We start from the raw sequence: 20,680 nt of genomic DNA on the forward strand, positions 1-20,680 counted from the left end.
CTTTCCCTAAATCTATCCCATAATTTCTTAATCCCTCTGAGTCGCCTCCTGTGTCTGGTTGCACTGCTCCATCCAGGACATCACTGGCTGGACATTGCCTCTTCTCTGGCAGCCCTGACCACAGTCCTAAAGTCATCAGAGCATAGTCCCCAAAGCTGGGATATACTGGGCCTCATTAACCTATGGGTAGTGGTTATGAGTGAGGACTCTGGATCCAAATTGCCTAGGTTCAAACTCCTGGTTCTGCCACCTACTTAGCTCTCTCATCTAAGACTGTTGACTTAACACATCTATAAATAGGGGTATATAAAATGGATAATTATATGTACCTCATAGGATTGTCGTGAGAATCAAATGAGGAATTATGGGCTTAAAATTATGCCTGGACCATAGTAAGTGCTTTGTAAATATCTGTTAAATAAATAAATAGCCTTGTTTATAAGAGCAGCAAGCATATCATATCCCCTGTGAAGGGAGTTCACTGATACCTGATCCATTCCTGGCTCACCCACCTATGCTTTTCTTCCAGAGCTGGGCCTCCAGAAGAGAGGATGCTGTCTGGTGCTGGGCTACATGGCCAAGGACAAATTTCGGAGAATAAATGAAGGTAAGTGAGAACTCGTCCACCCTCTCAAGGGTAATGTGGAGGAAGGAAGCTGTGCCCTACAACCATGGTACCAAAAAAGAGAACCTGGGACATCTCAGAAAGGACAGTAGGCAGATCAGTTTGATTTCCGTGAAGCTATTCATATAGTAACATGGGGAGGAGTGACTAATGCCTAAAACACAGTATGCTGATTCATAAGCATTTTTGTTTATGCTGTCTTTCCTCCTCCCTCTGTGTCCCCTCCTTCTCTTCCTCTCTCTCCCCTACCTTTCATTTCCCACTTATCCAGGCAGCATGATTCAATCTGCTTCTATTATCTTTTCTAATCCAGACCTCTCTATCTTTCTCCTCAATCATTCCCATTTCTTAAATGCCTTCTGAATAAACAGCACCTTATAGGGCACTTGGAAAAATACTAAAGAAGAATAAGGCAGAATTTTTATTCTCAAAGAACTAACACTTGGAAACCTGCTCTCTTTCTCAGCTCCATTGACCCTATGTCTTCCTCTTACTCATGAGCCATTCTGCCTTCCTCTTGCACTGAGTCTTTCCTCTGAGGCTGGACTAGGCCGCACAAAGCTTGGGAAAGGCATTGACAGTGACATGGAGGCTGGGATGTGAAAGGAGTGCTGTCACTGATGGGCCTGTTGTAATAAAGAGCCAATCCCCTCATCCCCAGCCATCTGTCTCTGTGCAGCTAATAAGCCTCTCCATCAGATGCCACAGACTGTTTGTCAGGATTCAAAAGTAGGTAAACAATGGCTGGGGATGCCATTTATTCATTAAAGTCAGACAAATGAAGCCCTGGCTTCCCACCAGCCCAGCTTGTCATGAGCTGGGCCCCTCCCCTCCCAAAGCCTTGGGCCCCATTCCAGGCATGGGGGTGGCAGCTCACCTGTACCATCTCTATTCCAATAGTTATACCATAGCATAATTCCCGTGCCCTCTTCCTATGCTCTTCAGCTGGCTCTCTTTCTAACCCACAGTTCATGACATCCACATTCCCCTGTGCTCCCCAGGCCTAATGCTTTGCCAGCTATAGGTTTGTCACTAGCACCCATCATGGTGACAGTTTGACAAGAAGTAAGCCAGCCCAATTAAGCACAGGAGTACCAGCTCCCCCATTTTGCAGCTCATCTGCGTAAGAAGGCAGCTGCAGCAAGAAGCCACTTCCCATTTGTGAGAGCCCCAGGGTTGAGCAAAGCCGGGGCTGGGGGCTGCAATTTCTGCATCCTGCCAGTCAGTCTTCGTTTCCTGACTTTTTTCTTTCTCAGCCTAGCCCTCCACTCCCAACACAGCCTTCATGAGAGTGCTAGGCAGTAACTTCTAATTTGTGGGAACTGACAGGATGCCTCTGTCCATGGTGCTGAATAGACACATTCTCTTGCTGGCGATGCTCATTAGAGAAACTGAAACAAGGTTCACAGGGACTAGGGGAGGCAAAAAGTCAGGAGCTGGACTGGATTTGAAACCTCAAGCCCTGAGTGTCTGACTCAAGTACAAGGGCATTGACTCTAGATCCTGGGGACCTACAAAGATTCATATCACATGGCTCATGAACATAATTCACTCCCCTCACCTTTCTTTCACAAGTGACTAAGGTCGGAGCCGGGGAGGAGAGGGAGCGGGGCGCGGGGATGGTCATACTAGTCATCTCAGGCTGCTCTAACAAAACACCACAGACTGGGTAGTTTAAACAACAGAAATATATTTTCTCACAGTTCTGGAGACTGGAAGTCCAAGATCAGGGCGCCGGCATGGTCAGGTTCTTATGAGAGCTCTCTTCTTGGCCTGCAGATGGCCCCCCTCTCACTGTGTCCTCACATAGCAGGAAGAGAGCAAGCCCTCTGGTGCCTCTTCTTATAAGGATAACAATCCTATTGGATCAGGGCCCTACTTATATGACCTCATTAAACCTTCGTTACTTCTGTAAAGGTCCTATCTCCAAATACTCTCACATTGGGGGGTTGGGGCTTCAACATATGAATTGAGAGAGAGGGGGTCACAATTCAATCCATAACAAGGGGTCCAAATGAATTTTCCATAGCAGAAAGGTACAATGATAATACTCTGAACCAGGAATTAGAAAGATGGTGAAATAAAATAAAATAAAATAAAATAAAATAAAATAAAATAAAATAAAATAAAATAAAATAAAATAAAATAAAATAAAATAAAATAAAATATTAAATTAAATTAAAAGCATTAAATAGAGAAGCATTTCTTAGATATTGTTTAAGTAAAGAAGGAAGGAAAGGAGTTGAGGAGGACTGAAAACTCAGAAACAAGACCAGGACCTCATTACCTCTGAGGACAGTTAGCCTTACTTTGTGCAACAACTAAGCTAAAACAGCATTTTAACAGTTTTTTTCTTTTGAAAATGAGAAGATGCCAGAACATGTCTATTCTCTCCAAACACATACACTCCGCACAAATGAGTTATTCTTTCAATTGGTTATGCTTGACTAGGTTAAGAATGATAGATCCCAGGTGCCTTACCTCAAGTTAAACCCTCCCCTTAGTAAAGGCTAATTGAGAATCAAGCAAGGTATTCAGAAAGAGGGAGGCAGTAGAGGCATCAACAATGGCCCAGAGTAGCCAAGGTAATAGTGCAGCTAACTCCTTACTCCTCCCTCCCTCTCTGCATGTGGTTCTCATCCCTCTCATATACTGCAATACACACATGCACATACTCACACACACACACACACAGTAGCTGCTGCTGCTTCTGGGTGAAGGAGATGAGAGGGTGGTAAGCAAGCTAAGCCACCACGTGTGAATGGTTACAAATATCAACTAACAAGGAGAAGACAGGATAGGGGGCAGGGTGAGACAGTGGGGCAAAATGAGAGATGCACAAGGTGGGTCAACTTTGGCTCTGGACAGGTGGAGAAGAGAAAGGGACCTGGAAGGATGGGGAAGGCTCCTCTGCTCACACTCCAGTCAGTCTTGCTACCCCAAGTGCCACATTATGCATTTTTTCTTTTTCTGAAGCTCACATGCCCAAACTCCAACATGTCTAAACAACGGCATCAGCGAGCATGGAGAGCTATTTTATGGTTTATAATTATCTTGTACAAATACCAAAAATAATTATAACTCCCACATATTAATAATTAAACTGGAATAGCAGCCATGACGTAGCTCAAGAAACAGAAATCTCTGTCCATGCCACACCATTTACCTTGATATAAATTGAACAATTGGTAAATATTAAAAAAAAAAAATTTTCTCCCTGCTGCTGGAATTAGTGAGATATTGGAACAATTAGCTGATTCTTCCAGTAAAGATAAGGTAGTGATCATTATGTTTCCAATTTAGAATAACTATAATAAACTTATTTGTGCTATATTAAAGCATATTTGTTCTGTTTAACAGTAAATAATAGGTGTCTATCATCTTTGGAGAAGTGGTCGCCTATTTCATTTGTTTCCTTGTTAATCTGGTATCTTTTCATTTTCTTCTCCTTCTATTCCCCACTCCTCACTACATTTCCCAAAAATAACAGTTTGAAAAGAAGCAAGAGAAAAATAATGAATGAACAGGAGCTTTATAGAGCGGGGGTTTATCATAAGCTAGAGGAATCGCAATTGATGTCGTTAAACTACACAAAGCAATAAAGAGAAAATACTATTCAAAGATCATTTAAGGAGGCATGTGATAGTCAATGAGAGTTGCTCTATTTGGGAATGCTTAATAGCCTCTTGGATAGAATTTGCTACATCTGCAGGAATAGAGGTGGTTAGTTACATGTGGTGTGTCTGGTGTGTGTGTGTGTGTGTGTGTTCTTTCTTATTTAGACTCAACATATCTGCAGCATCCGATGGAGAAATGGACAAAAATTAATGAAGGGCAGACAAGAAAGGAGAAAATAAAGATAGACTAGGCATAAGAATATTCGATTTGTTTGACATAATAGTCTTCATGTGATTAAGTACATGGTACTTTAAATAGAAACTGCTGGAAGTAGGTTACTTATTTATTCGTCAAACATTTGTTGAATACCTACCAGAGAAAAATAAAACTAATTTTATAATAAGTTCCGAGCATCGTTCTAAACATCAGGGCTAGAAAAGTAAGATATAGCCTCTGCCCTCAAGGAGTTCATGATAAAAACACACAGGTTCATCTCAGCATTATTGTCATCTCCACAGAGAGATCTAAATTAGATATCCCTCTTCCCCCACCATTATGCTCCACTGGGGCAACCAGCCTATTCATTTTGTGGCACTTACCCTAGCTGGTAATTATTTATTAGACCGTCTGCCCCACCTAAAGAGTTAGCAAAGATCCCACTCCTTCCTTTCGTTCCCTAGCCCTTAGCTGAATGTCTCTCACTAGGGAATACTCAGTCAAGTTTAATTTAAATAATTAATTAGTGCCATGACTGACAATGGAGGAATGCACAAAGTTGCTCACAGGTGTAAGGTGGGTCTTGCAAAGATGCTCCTCAGGCAGAGCAAACTGAGGTAGAGCATTCCACCAATGAGTCTCCACATCACCAGGGATTCCGTAAGTCTTGCCTTTCAGCCTCTCCTCCAAGTCCAGTACTATAGCTCCTCCTGGGAGGCCTGGACTCAGGTCAGCGGAACAGGAGGACTAGGAGGGGAGGCCCCCAGAAGTGGCCCCCTTCCTTTCCACACCGGCTCTCCTTCCTCACCCCATGCACTGCTGGGCTATATTCTCAGGACATAGAGCTCTAGGCAGATACGTCACATCAGATATACAAAGGGAATTGTTCCCGCTGTTCCCTTATCCCACACCCCCAGCCCACACAGCACACCACCATGACCACCACCAATCATTCCTTTCCTTTCCCGGGCTCTTCCAATTACCCATTCTTCCTGGAGATCCCAGAACCGCTCATCCTCTCAATGCAAATTGCTTGCCCAAGGCTGATCCTACTTATAGGGAAATAGAAAGCTTTCCACATTATATCTGATGAGGGAGGGGTTCTGCCTGCCTCTGAAAAACCTCCCCTACTTGAGAACAGTAAATAACCCTAGAGATAGATTATGGAGCAACCCACCAAATCAGGGTGGCCTGGAAGCACCAAGCGACTGGCCTCGGATCAATAAGAAGAGACCACAACCCCGGGCTCCTGACATCCAGTCCAGAGTTCTTGGGTTTCTGAAAGGGGAGGCAGAGACCGTGAACGCTTTAGCTGGTCTGGTTTCTCAGGGTAGCTGAAAATGCAAAGAAAGTGGGAGGGGCTGGGAGAAGATGGGGCAGAACACAGCAGTCTTTAGTCGATGTGGGAGAAAATCAGGAAAGACCTGGAGCGAGGGTCACAGACCAGGGAAGACCATTTCTAAGGAACCAGAAAATTCTATCAGGCAGTAGGACTCTTAAGAAGGGAAATGAGGTCAAAGGTGTCTGAAGGAGGAGAGAGGAGGTGGCCAAGCCCTGGCGGCCTTTCCCTGCCAGTCCTTTGAGGCCCAGGTGCACCTGCGCCGGGCTTTCTTTCCCTCTGCGCACAGGACGCCCTGTCCGGCTGCACATCCGGTTTGGCAGCGGAATCACAGCGACCTGCCGCTTCTCAGAATCACGGCGACCTGCCGTTTCTCCCGACTCAGGGAAGGAAAAGCAGAAATGCCTCCCAGCGCTGTCGCTTCCATCTTTCCGGGAAGAAACAAGCACAGTGATTAGCAACGGCAGCTTCTGTTCACAGAGACCCGGCCTCTCTGAGAGGGGCTGGAGCGCCTGGAAGGAGAAGTCCAGCTCCACAGATGGCAGACCCCATAAAGGTTGTCGTAGGCCCCAGAACTCCAGGCAGCATGACCCTCAGCAGCCCTGGAGTTCTTTGTGATGGCATGGAGTCTCTCTTATCTTTCTGCATCCCAGTTCTCTAATCCATAAAAATGAGTCTAAAACTTCCTCTGTTTTTTGCCTATCCCCTAACAGAGTTGATAGAGAGGTGCCCTCATTAGTCTGTATAGTGGAAGGAGCACCTAAGAGTAAGGAGCCAGCTGTATGACCTTGGGCAAGTCCCTGAACACCCAGATTTCAACCTTCTCATGTATGAAATTGAATAATGTTGGCTACAAACATCTACAAGCCTTTAAAATGTGAGGATTCAAAATTTATCTTGGTTCTCAACACCCTGCTCACACCCTGTTCTCACCACTCATCCCATAAATTTAAATACTTTGGCCACCGAAGGAACCAGTATTAGGAAACTGACTGACTGGCTGCGCTCAGCAGGCTCAAAGGCAGATCTTGTTTATTTTTCCTGTTTGTTCTCCAAGAGTGAATTCAGGCCTATATCAGCTATACCCTGGGTGGCAGTGAGGCAGGCGCCCAGGCCTACAGGACAAGCTGCATTTTTTTCAGAGCAGGAGGGGAAGCAGCAGTAGGGAGCCTGGACCTTGGCCCAGGGACCTGACCCAGCAGAGAATGGGTCTAATGACACATGAGCCCCTCCCATCTGACTGTGGCAGCCACCACAGTCTAGCTTATGCTAAGGGCCCACAGTCGTTTTTTCCGAGACCATTCCTCCACTGCCTGCTCAAGCCCCCAGGATGTTGGCTAATATTGTCATTTTGTTATTTGGGGCTTTGGGGTGCATTTTTTCCTATTCTATTTTTCTTACTGATGTGTTTTCTTCCACTGGGGCTACAAAGCTGGTTATTTGTATAACGTCCCTGTTTATTATTTATAGCAAGACTCGGATTTCCAGGGCACTTTATGATTGTTATTTAATTCGCTCGGCATCTTGGAGCAAGGGACCCGCCATTTCGCTCTCCTGCCACAATCTGGAGATTGGAGGATTCCAGAACTTTGTCGTAGGCCCTTTCCTCCAGCCACCATTCCTACAGAAAAACATGCTTATATAAGGTGATCTGAGGGCCCTCTAAGCCAGCGGTCCCCAACCATTTTGGCACCGGGGACCGGTGCTCCTATGAGAATCTAATGCCTCATGACCTGAGGTGGAGCTGAGGCAGTGATGCTGGCACTGGGGAGAGGCTACACAGATACAGATGAAGCTTCGCTTGCTTGCCCTCTGCTTACCTCCTGTGTGGCCTGGTTCCTAACAGGCCATGGACTCGTACGGGTCCTTGGCCTGGGGGGTTGGGGACCCCTACTCTAGGCCACAGACCCTGCCAAGCTCCTTTTTAAACTTCCTTTTCCTTCGCAACCATACCCAACCCTCACTAAGACCCAGAAATGTTATCTCTTAAATGTCTTTTGAATCTATTCACGTCTGTCCATCTCACAGCCAACACCCATGTCCCCATCACCATTCTCCCTCACCTGGACTACCTCAGTGTTCTCCTAACTGGTTCCTTGTATTCGTCATGCCCAACCCCTTCCCTCCCAGTTCATTTTCCACACTTCAGCCAGAGCATTATTTCAAAATGCAAATCTGATGTCACGTTCCTCTTGGAAATATTTCAATGGCTTTCTATTGCTTTTAGGAAAAATGCCAAAATCCCTGGCATGTTTCACGCGGCTGTACATGATCTGGTTCCTACTCACCTCTTTGCCCTCATCATTCCTCCTTAGCACTCTGTGCTCCAGTCACATCCTTCTTTCAGCTTCTCAAACAGGGATGCTTCATCTGCTACAGCAGCTTCGTTTGTCCTGGTCCTTCCTCTTGGATGCTGGCCACACTCAAATACCCCATCCCCAACATTTACCATAGTAACTGCTGCTCATCTTCCAGCTCTCAGCTTAAGTATCACTTCTCCAGTACGGCCTCCTCAGAACTGCTCCCACCCCCACCCAGTCTATGCTCCCATGGAACCATATTCTTTACCTTTAGAACTCTTAGCTGAATCTGTGCATATACATTCATATGGCTGTTATTTAACCACTACTTGTCTCTCCTACTGGTCTGTAAACTGCATTTAGTCTCCATTATATCCCAGGAGCATAGCATAATGTTGGCACAGAGTAAACATTGAAAGAAGTCGGTGGCTCCCAAGCTGCTGGGACTAGGTGATCTGAGATTCATAGACTCCTAGAAGAAACATTAGAAATCATGTGGAAAGAGGAAACAGAGACTCAGGAAAGTAATGTGACTTGCCCAGAGTGACACAACTAGCAAGCAATAGAGCCAAGACTCAAACCCAGACTTCTGATCCTAAATCCAGTCCTCTTTCCACTATGCTAAGTCCTTAAAGTCTTGGAGTGACAAGGAAGAGTGCATCGATCAGGGAAGTCTACCTACTAAAAATGGGTTTGAAGCAATGTTTTGGAAGAGAAAAGAAGCAAAGACCCCTGGAGGAAAGGAAAGGAAGTCGATTCATGATATAGAAATGAAGTACAGAGTAAAATCATCACCCCCTATGAGCCCAGCACTGTGCCGGGCATAGGAGATTTAGAGAGGCTGGGCACAGCTCTCTCCCCAGGAACTTTGCCCTCCACCTGGAGAGATTAGATATATTTATACCAAGTGGATTTTGTTGTTATTTTGGTTTGGTTTGGTTAATATGCTTAATGGTTAAGCACTGTGGTTTGGGAGTCAGAGAAATCTAGATTCAATCCCAGGCATAGTCAGAACAATTTTAGAACCATATCATCCAAGATTCTCAAGGCCAGAAGGTACCAAAAGTCATCTAGTCCATACCTTCTTCTGATGGTTTAATATTCCCGCCAAGTACCTGTCCACATAAATTGTTTTGAATACAGTGGTGTTATGGGCTCATTTCTTCACACTCATGTATCAAGTGCCTACTCTGTGCCTTGCACTGTGCTAGGTAGGCCTGTGACATGTAAAAACACAGTGCCTGCCCCGATAACATCGAGGCAATCCCAATACAGTGTCATAACCACTGTAACGAGGTACGTACAGGAGCTACAGGAACAGAGAAGGAGAGTCCAACAAAACTACGGGCCAAATAAGCAGTGCCCGGACAGCTTTCTGGAGACAGCGATATCTGAGCTGAGCCCAGAGAGCAAATTTCATTATAAGAGGCCATCACAACCTATGCTTGAATCTTTCCAAAGACAAGAAGTTTGCTGCCTACCCATGGGCAGCTCCTCAGCCAGGCTCTCATAAGGGCCTTCAAATATAATACCCCTTCAACTCCAAGTGTCTACAGTTTTATCATTCTAACTGATGACAGTAGGACCAAGTGACTTAGGTAGCAACCACTGGCAAAATCCTGGGGTCTCACCCACACCAACTGTTTCCTAAGGAGGCCTCCTTTCTTTTCTCTGTCTCCCTCTCCCTCCATTCTCAGCTAGCCTCAAAGACTTCATCACTGAATGCCGGGACCTCCCTCCACCCCAATCCCAGGGTGAAAAGTCTGAATAAATGAAGGTGCTTAATGGCCTGCAGCTATGAAGTTTTTAGAGCTGTATGCTGGAATGAGCGGGTTCAAGCTGAGATGAATTTTCCAGGGCTTTTATCAAAGGAGAGTCAATAAAACCCTAAAGGAGCTTGTCCCATCTCCACAGAGTGGCCATGTCACATCACTGGACCCCACACTCTGGAAACAGTAATCGGGCGGACACGTTTTTCTCCCCTGCTCCGACTGCTTTGTTCCCTATGCCTTTCCTTCTCAAATGTGTTAGTTTCTATGGAAACCGTGTTGTTACTGGTATGGGAGGAGTTTAATGACATTCAGAAGCACCAAATCAAGTGCATTTATATAATGGTTTGAAATATACATAATGGCCTATGGAATATGGGACACAGTGACAGTTTCCATAACTGTGTACAGAGTGTGGGATAAAAGAGCAATGGGATACTCCCCGCCTCCAAGTCAAATGCGCCAGGACTAACCACTAGTCTTAGTCCTAAAGAGCAGCACTTCTCAACTATGGTTCACGAAAGGACCTCAAAACACTACACCAAGCTGCTCCCTTCTCTTGGAGGAAGGACGCCGGCTGGACCACAAGTCCTCTGCACCCACCAAGGTTTGTCAGATGCGGCAGGTACAGAGGAGAGAGTGTGACCTCCCAGATGGGAGGAAGGGCGAAGCCATTCTGCCTTAGGCTTCTCGGGCCCCATCCCCTCAGCCAGCATGCTGTAGGACAATCTCTCCTTGTGTCTGTTCCAACGGCTCATTTCTGTCTGATTCAGAGAAAATTTATCAGACACCTAGTGTGTGCCTGGTGCTGTGGGGGATGTGGAGATGGATAACACATGTAGGATGCTCTTACCCGATCTCAGGTTTCTCCCGAAGCAGATACTTTGAAGAGTCTTGCATGTAATTGTCTATGTGGGAGTGCAGAGAGGGTAGAGAATTGACACGGAAAAGGAAAGGCATCCAACACAGGGGGCATCATCAAGCCTGCTGCCACCATGGCTGGAGCCTAATCCCAAAGGGAAACTAAGAAGTGCTGTGAAATTCACATCTCAGTGTCAGGCCACCCAAGGAGTGGAGTAAATTTAGTTCCTTGGCACTTCTAGCCTGCTCTTTGTGAAGGCAGAATGGCCTTTATAGCTTAAGAGAAAGACCTCAGGGGAAGCTTGCAGATATTGGCAATTGGAGTTGGCCTGGTCAGGCCTGAGAGGTACTGATGAGGCACTGCGAGAAGAGAATTGGCCACAGCCCTCAGAGGATTTTGAGTCCAATGGGGAGACAGGCGTATAATAAAATAGCAGAAGGCGAGGTGGTGAGAGAGCCGAAGAGGAATATAGGTGACATGCTCATGGAGCACAGAGGTGAGGAAGCCGCTCATTCTGAGTAATACCAGGGGGCTTCCAGAAAGTGGGAGAAGTGGGGGAAGCTAACCGGGGCAGGAAGGCACTCACTTTGCTTAAACCTCACCTCATCACAAGGTAGGTCTATTATCTCCATTTTGAAGATGAAGAAACTGAGGCTCAGAAAGATTTAGTCGTCTACCTGAAGGCATACGACAATTAGCTGATAAAGCTAAGTAAGATTCAAGCCCTGGTCTTCTTACTCCCGCTCTGCCTCGGGGAGCTGTGTGTGTTTGGGAGATGAGGGTGAGGTGACTTTCTCCATCACCATCAAGGGCAGACCTAACCAAATGCCTACTGTGTGTTCACATAGATTTCTCCTCATGGCCATAGACTGCCCTGTCCCCTATATTTCCATGTCGGACTGCCCACAGACCACACTCAGCAGTCAGGTAGCCCCTCTAATCCTGCCCCAGATGTAGGCTAGAATGACTGAACCTAATATTGAGTGAATTATCTGGAATTCGTTGTTCTGGGGATACAAGAAGGAGAAGAGACAGCCTAGGGAAGGGACACTTCAGCTCTGATGGGCCCCACAATTGTGCTTTCTGCCCCGTCTTCACCCTCCATGCTCTCCTATCCCAGCCCTGCTCCAAACCCCACTGCATCAGAAAATATGGCAGGAGAGGGGCCACGCATACACATTTCCCTAGGGCAGCATTTTTGTAGCACGTTAATAGGTTTCCCGTGAGATGTAGTATCTGTAGTTAAATAAGGTGGAAAGAAGCTGGGTTAACCCTAATTAAACGAGTCTTTTCCACAGAACTTCTCAGACTCTGTATGCCAAAGGACATGGCAAACCCCCGAAAGGGTGACATGGTTTATGGAGTTTCACAAACTTATTTGACCACGACACATTTTTCCTAGAGCATGTATTAGGACTAGTGTTTCTTGGAATCCACTTTGGGAAATAATGGTTTTAAGACCCAGATCTGCCACTAACTCGTCATGTGAGCTTTGTCAAATAAGAATAAATCAAGACTGCCTTGTGGAGACTAGTAAAATAACAGGGATGAAAACTTTATATAATCTGTAAAGTAAATGATGATAGTATTTATTTACATAAAACAAACACAGTTTCCCAGAGAACATTTTATTAGGAGTCAAACAAAAATAAATAATAATAATAATAACAACAACAACAATAATAATAATAATAAATGTTTTTTAAAATAATAAGTTCGGTTCCTGACTAGATATGTGACCTTGACCTTGATCTCTCTTGAACTGTTCTCATCTGCAAAATGGACTAATCATGATGTTCTTCCCTCCATGCATATATTACAAAGATAAAATATGCTTAGCGGTTGGTTGTACAGATGTTTTGAGAAAGTATACAGTACCAGGAAATGCAAGGCATTATTATTAGCGTTCCAGGTTGAGACCCTCAATTCAGTCCCATTTTGCTGAGATGAAAACGAGAGGGGTATTGAGAAAGGGGAGCGGCTAGTAGGAAAAATAACAGTGACTAATAATTTTCATCCATATTTATGATGTTAGGAGCCTTGCATGAGCACATCGCTGAGGGGAGAAAATGAATATTTTATGAGTAAATACTAAATGTAGTATTTAAGATGAAGTGGACAGGAAGACCCCCATGTGCCTCTGCGTCCAGATGCAGCTGGGAAGGTCAGCACAGGCTGTGTGACTGGGCTCCAGGGAACAGGCAACAGGTCAGCAGAGAACAGCTCAGCCTCTCAGCAGAGATGGGGAGCTGTTCAGACGACTGATGGAGGGAATCCTGCCTACCATACCCGCCAGCTGCGTAGCCTTGGGCAAGTTCCTATAACCACTCTGGGATGACTGTAAATGGGCATGACAAAGTCAGGCTTGCACAGCTCTGAGGTCTCAATCCGAGCTCAGCTGTTTGGAAGAGGGCTTTGTAATGCACACAGGTGGGAAGGGTTATTATTCATTTAATCATTCAACAGACATTTATTGAACATCTACTATGTGCTGATCACTGCCATAGCCACTTGTTTACCATTTACTATGTGCCAAACATTGTGTTCACCCCTAAGCTCTCCGCCCCTTTATACACATCACCTCGTTTAATCATCACCACTGCCCTGAGAGTTTTTCTTATTGCTCCCATTTCCCACATAAGGAAATGAAATTTTGGAAAGATAAATCACTTGCCCGAAACCATATAGCTAGGAAAACGCAGAGTCCAGAAGCCCAAACTCACTCTTCATTCTACACTAAATGGCCCGTCTTTGTCCATGATACTTCTGCAGAGCTAATGGAGCACCTTGCCTCCAACCCCTGCCAGCTCTTCCCTGTTCTGTTCCTGCCTTGTGTTCCCTACCACCAGTGCCCCTTCCTTACGCAAAAGAGAATGCCTCCCCTCTTTTGGCTTTCCACAATACCCTCCTTTTGTTTTCCAACCCTCACTCTCTTCTCCAAAGCCTCACTGATGGTCTGTCCTCCACGACACAGTCACCATCAGGACCTTGGCCTCCCAAGCCCCTAGGAAACCTGTGTCTCTTATCTGGGCCAACCATCAGGTGGTGTGAAGACTGGACACCTCCCATCCCTAAAACGCCCTTGGATGATAGAGCAAGGACAGAGGGGCAGTGTTGGGGTTAGACCCAGCCAAGTCGTCCCACTTTCCAAAGGATGCCTCTGGAGGTGGCTCCTGGCTGTCTCCGTCTACCACACAGCACGAGGACACGGCCATCTCTGAAAATCTCTTCCCTATAGGGCAGTTTCCTGTTATCTTGGCTCATTCTCTCTCCAGAGATGAAGAGATTGTTTTAAACCTGCCGCCCCACCAGCTCTGCTCCTGGCTTCCAATGCCATTAAGTTTCATTATAACAAATAAACACCACAATGACATTTATAAGTTACCACCGAGCACAGAAGCACAAATATGAAGCAGATAAACTGCATTTGATCCAAATAATTACTGCAGGCAATATTGGGCTTAGTCTGAGCTGGCAGCCGGGTACTGAGTAATTTATTAGATTGCGTAAGGCAATGTTGCATGTTGCGTTTTTCATTATTGTGTCTCTTCCCCTCTCCCTGATCTAAATAGGTTAGAGGAGTTTAGACAGTGCACGGCCAAACAAAGACAGACTTTGCTCAAGCAGATTAAGGCCGAGAATGTCAGCCAAGTGTCCAGGAATGGCTGCTTCCCAACCAATGGGGCACTTGCGAGAAAAGAGAAGGTTTAAGATTATCTTGATGCTGCCAGCCAAGGACAGTTCCCTGTGCTCTCCACCCACTGGCCCAGATACAAACAGAGGCCCTGTGGAGGGAATAAGTGGAAGGTTTGGATGGAGGCCCCAGGACACCAAGCATGGGTTCCTGCTGTCGGGCTCCTGCTGGGTTCCTTTGCGTTCAGCCAAAGACTTTCTGTACCAAAAGGCCTTTCATACCCTGGGCAGCCCCTGGCAGCCCCGGGCAGCCCCAGGCAGCCCCAGACCCCAGTCTCATACCTCTCCTGCAATAAATAAAGAAAAGGAAGCAGTCTGCCAGCCAACTCTGCAAAACAAAGCAATGAGAGCTGGCTACCGACAGCCGCCTCCCTGCCAAACTCAAACTCATAAAGTTTGATTCAAGGGGTTACAATACCTCCTATTGAGTCCCTCCTGCCCCATTCTCCCAGCCTTAGTAAATTACCCAATAAGCAGCAAGGACCTGTAGTTATTGTGCAGTTAAATGGTATTTGCCCAGTAAATCCTGAGCAGAGTACTAACGGTGATATACAGTAACTAATTACGGACATGAATTCTCTCCCCAAGACGCCAAGTGTTACCAAATATTGTTGCCTTTGGGGGAGGAGGCTTGAAAGCTGCTCTGTTTCTTCCAGTGAAGCCATGAGTAACTCTCCTATTAGAGAAGCTGTGGGCACATCCAATGGCACTCCAGGCTGGAAAACGGAGATGTCTTGAGGGGGCAGGCAGGAAAGGGCCTCATCTCCCCAAAAGGCTCCTATTTGCTGACCTCGATCCTATGCCTAGCATAGAGCCTAGCCAGGCACCAGCAGGTCCTCCCTGGGTCATCTCACCGCATATGAGAGCCTCAGCACCACAGTGAATTTTGTGAAGGCCCGTGGAAGTCATTCCATTCACCCAGCCCAAGACTGAGCTGAGAAAGCTATCGCAGGGGCCAGGCCTTGCAAAGGGCTTCTGAACAGGGATGCAAGCAGGTAGGATTTAAAAACGGCTGTGCCTGTGCCTGGGTCTGGACGACTTATGCCCTAAATTGTTGTTCATGTTGCTGATCAGCCCCTGGGGGCCTGGGACCACTAGAGCTTTCTCTGGCTGATTGTGGTCTGCAGGTGGGACACAGCCTATGCTCAGTGACACAAAGCAGATGTCCTGTTAGCTTCCTGACTGTTTTTGGAACACAGCTAGGGACAACTAGAGGACACAGTCATCAGTCTCTGTTTTCTGAAGAGAAAAGAACAGGGCTCACACATCCTCTGCGCTTACCCACTACTGTCGAATGAACAAAGGCCCAGACCTGAAGCCAGATAGTTCAAATGCCAGCCTCCAGCATACATTGTGATGTTGGACAGGTTACAGAACATCTCTGAGCTTCCATTTCCTAATCCACAAAATGAGAGTGATTCTCTCTCTCAGAACTGTTGATGTGAAAATAGGTAGCTTGGAATTGGGGCTACTCCTGCTTCCAAGGAGCTCTGGGCCTGCCAGCTCCATCCTTCCTGTCACCAACTCATCTTCCGTGATGCCTGGGCTCAGTGACCCAGCCTAAGCCTCCTGGAAAGTAAGAAAGCTGCTCAGCCCATCCTGGCGCCCCCAACAGTGTGCACGCACACTCCTTCTCCTGCCTCTCCAGGTTCCTCCAGTACAAAATTCTCTCCTTTACCAACATCACCACTTCGAACAATCAAAACAGACTGGGATAGCAACTGCAAGCTAGTTTTATTTGTGTTTGTTTGTTTTGGCAGGGTGGGGTTTGCTTGCTGCTACATTCTCGAGGTTGATGCAAATAATTGGAGCCCTTATCAGGGCCACTGTTAGGTGGGGACAAAAGATACCAAGTGATGGAGAAGAGGACTGGGATGAAGGCCTACACTTGCTGTGGGACCCTGGGCCAGTCTTTGCTTTGAGCCTTGGCATTCAAGTCTCTGTCAGGGCTGATGATAGAACCTTCTCCACGGGATGGTGGGAAGGTAAAATAAGTAAAATAACGTATGTAAAGTGCTCTGTGAGGTGTAAAATGTATACAAGAGTTACTTGTGGTTAATATCCCAAAGCAACCAGAAGACAGGGCCCAGAATCCCAGGGCAGTGAGAAGAAGAATCACTTTTTTAATTAGGACGCATATATAGTCAGCTCTCAATTATCTGTTGGCAAATTGTCCCCGTTCCTGGAAAATACTATCATGAAGATTGCTTAATGAAGTCCTCTGTTAACATTTCACAGCTTCTTATTTTGCTCTTATTTGCATGAGGCCCAAAGGGAATGAAAGTCCTTTAAAGGCAAAATCAGCTAATATTCCCATCCGCTCCTAGGGAAGGTGTAGCCCATAAGACAGCGAGCCGGGGACACTGAAGGGTGGCCCAACTCCAGCTGTGGGCCGGTACCAGAGGTGATGTTCTCCGCTTGCTGAGCAAGAGACAAAAGGGAGCTCCATTATTAGAGCCTATTTCTTTTTAAGTATTGAGAATTGCCAGAACATCAGACACATCCATATTCAGACATGAATACCAAAATGCATCCCAAAGTTGAAAATAAGTGTTACTTAAGACTTTTCATTATTTTAGAATGTCTATCGTTTTGGATTCTTCACACCCTTGTTCCTCTCCATTAATAAATATAATTGAGTTGATTCTATTTGGGTTCCAAGAGGGAAGAAATTTAGGACATGGCACTGAGATGATCTACTTCCATTGGGAATGACTCTAGCAGCCATGGAAAAGAAGATTACTCTCTAAACACCAGATCTAAATTGCGGTCCCCAATGCAGGGTTAGTGAGTGATACAGAAGTACCTCATGCTTCAAGGCCAGCCGCCTTAGCCACACAGTGCATCCCAGGTCCTCGCCCTGCCTTTGTGCCTGTCGGTGGGACGCAGCAATATTGCCCCTCACAAACAGCTAGAGACCATCAGAACTGCACAGGACCTTCTAATTTCTTAAGCATTCCACAGAGAGACATCAGAGTCCACTGCGTGTGGCCAAAGGGCTGGACTTGGTCCCTCCAGCTCTGCCCCAGCTCTGCCTCTACCCACCCTATACAATGGAGTTCCACATGAGATTCCATTGACAAAAGGGTCGCATACACTAAAAAAAAGTGTGAAAACTATTCACCTCATCCAACTCCTTCACTGCGCAGTTAGGAAAACCGAGGCACACCAGAGAGAAACGACAGCTTGACCAAGGCCGCAAGTGACAGAGCCAAAACCAGCAACAACCTGGTGCCCCTGAGCCCTCCTGTTTGCACGCACAGTGCTTCTCAGAGGTGGACCAGAAACGCCTGCGGCAGGATTACCGGGGAAGCTGTTCAAATGCTGACTCCTCGGGCCAGCTCAGATGCTATCCTGGAATTTCTGGCTTAGAGCCCAGGAAGCTGTATTTTTAGCAAGTTTCCCAAGTGATTCTTATGCACATGAAAGTTTCAAAACAATTTCTAACTGGCAAGGCCTGTATCAGCATAATATGATCATTTTTAATTTTTTGTTGTTGTTGTTAATGATGTTTAGGACATGGGTCTTCCCTCAGCAGACCAGTATCCTCGGGGGATTTTCTTTTGCTTCCTTGTGCCTTGGTTTTTCTTTTCAGTCCTAAGCCCCGCAAAAATAAAACTTTGGAAAATCGGAATGTAGGTTATTAGGACTGGCAGAGAAAGACCTACCAGATTGATTACTAATCTAAATCCTATAATTTTCAGATGGGGAATCTCAGTCTTAGAGAAGGAAAGAGCCAGGCCCAAGAACACACAGCTAAGAGGTGGCAGAGGCAACACCAGATTGGAAACTTCCGGGCCTGGGTGCTCACTGCAAGGACACAGTTTCCCGTGTCCGTACAGTATCTCTTATAATAGAGAAAGAGAGATGCTGGACATCATAGGGTCAGCCAGTCCATGGCCCCGCCTCTGGCCTACCTTAGTGGTTCCCATGCTGTCCCATTCTGAGAGGGCTCTGTCTGCCCCTGGCAGATGTTTATAGCCACCTCTCGTAATGACTCCATTCGATCACTGATCTGCAGCACCAGCTTCTCTCACACTGCTTCTACCCTTCCCGAACAATGGTTCACTGAGCACATATTCCAAATCTGAGGACACAGGAACCTGAGTCTCAGAGAAAGAAAGGGGCATAGCCTGAGCCCACGGCCAGCCAACTGCAGGCCTGAGATGCTATCTGGGGTCCTGGCCTTCATGGGCTGCCTGTGCATCTCGCGTCTACACTCTCCCCCACCATCACCACCACAGCCCACACTGCTCTGCCTTTCTCGTATTGTTCAGACTCCAGGATGGCCTCAGTCAAGGATGGATGGGCTCCTTCACAAGCATCGATGTGCCAATATTTCTAGCAGCAGTTATCAGTGTCTTCTTGGCACCCAGAACTTGGCTGAATAGATGGAGGATTACCTCTCTCTGGCACTAATGAGCACAGTGCAGCCTTTGGCTGGGGCCATAGGCTGATAATCAGTAAGCAAAGGATTTATAGTGACTTTGGAGTCACCCTGCCTCGGCCAGCCCCATTGCTCTTCATTAAAGACCCATGCTGTCTGGGACAACCTTGGCAGATTATGTGTCTTGGGAAGAGACATGTAAGGCCGAGAGAATCACACTCTGTCCTAGCTCAAGCAAGGAATTCAGGCGGGAGAATTCCTGCCTCACATCCAGCCCCAGGAAGAGCAGTCGGCTCCCCTGTGTGTGCCCAAGCAAAAATCCAGCGCAATTTCTGGAACATTTGTGATATTGGTTAACTTCTCCTCACCTGTGTGCCAGAACCAAGCTACCAGTGGCTACAAATGGCAATATCGGGGTCAAAGTGTTTCCAAATCTCTCTCCCCACGATGTCTAGGAGAAACAGACAATATTTGTTCTTCTGGCTTCTCTGTTGGTATTTCCTGTACTGACCCAAAGGAAGAGGATGGGGTTAGATAACCTCTTGTCATCCTGACAGAGCTCTAAGCCTGTGCAAACCTTGACAGGAGTTAAAGGTTCCACCCAAGACAGCTGCTTCCAATACTCCCAGCCTGGAGTAACCGTGTCCCTCTTAGATAGTCACATCAACATCCGTAACTTCTGGTATTTGGAGATGGATTCTCAGGTCAACACCAAATGAGAGGACACATTGTCAGAATACGTGTCCTTCTGCCTGAGCCATAGTGAGTGCTCAGCAAGTGTGACCTATTCACACCCTCTTCCTCTAGATCCGCAGATCCAACTGCATCCAGGACGTCTTCTCCTGAGTGATTCGGGGCCCCTCTCCAGCAACATATTTACAATTGAACTCACTGACTCCTTGCTCCCCTCCCTCACCTGCCACGAACCTGCTTCTTCTCCTGAGACAGAAATGGCTCCTTTAGTCACCTATCCAAGCAATCCTGCAGGCCAGGGAGAGAGGGGCCTTTACACATTCATCTTCCTCACCCCCTGTTGATTGAGTGCTATCACTTCTTCCTCTGCATGGCTCCTAAATCTGCATCTTCTTCCCATTGCTGCAGCATCGGCCTGAGTCCATGACAGCAAAATCTTCCCACTCCGTCTTCTTCCTTTAGAGAGCCCTCTGTTATCCACCCTCCTCACTACAGCCACTGCGGTCCTTCTAAAGCTCAGACCTGAGCATGTGGGTCAAAACCTTGGATGACGTCTCATGAAGTGCAAATTTCTGAGCACGTATCCCAGGGCTTACACTGTCAGACCTATCACGATTCCCTGAGTGTGCTTCCTGCTAAATACACCCACAGGCACACAAGCCACGTGCCGGCTTCACAGTGACAGTAACAGCTGCCATCGTAGAGGGCACACAGAGTTCTCTGCACTTTACACAAAATGTCCTATTTCATTCTCACAAGCAACCCAACAAGCACTGATGACTATCCTTATGGGGACACTGAGGTTCAGAGGAACTAAGATTTCCCAGGGACACAGCTATGACGGCCAAGCCAGAGATCAAAGCCCCATCTCAGGGACGTTTCCTCCATGTCCTCATCTTGCTTCCCCTTTGAAACCAGCTCAGAGACTCTCCCTTCCCCTGTCTGTGACCCTTCTGACATTCCCGCAAAAGGAAATTGCTCTTCTCCAGGACTTTCTTTACGCTTCATCTGGGCCGATCATATAGCGCTTTTTATTCTATTTCCTTGTGCACATATTTATCTCTTCTAGGCTCTGAGCACCTTGTCGTAGAAGATGTATCAGTCCCTCCTCTGTGTCCTTATACCCAGCCAGGGGCCTTGGTGACTGCCAGCATGGGACCTGCCCCAGCCTGTGGCCA

The 20,680-nt window shown here is 46.7% G+C and overlaps 1 protein-coding gene across 2 annotated transcripts in view; it reads left to right on the plus strand.

Moving 5' to 3' along the window:
- KIRREL3 (kirre like nephrin family adhesion molecule 3) overlaps positions 1-20,680 on the plus strand; it is a 528,183-nt gene that overhangs the window by 406,615 nt on the left and 100,888 nt on the right. For both annotated transcript variants that reach the window (XM_015592001.1, XM_006915190.1), the window contains exon 2: positions 530-607. In XM_015592001.1, coding sequence (XP_015447487.1) covers positions 530-607 — 78 coding nt within the window. The remainder of the gene's footprint in view (positions 1-529; positions 608-20,680) is intronic.

This window comes from Pteropus alecto, unplaced genomic scaffold (genome assembly GCF_000325575.1).
Source record: "Pteropus alecto unplaced genomic scaffold, ASM32557v1 scaffold135, whole genome shotgun sequence".
NCBI lineage: Eukaryota > Metazoa > Chordata > Mammalia > Chiroptera > Pteropodidae > Pteropus > Pteropus alecto.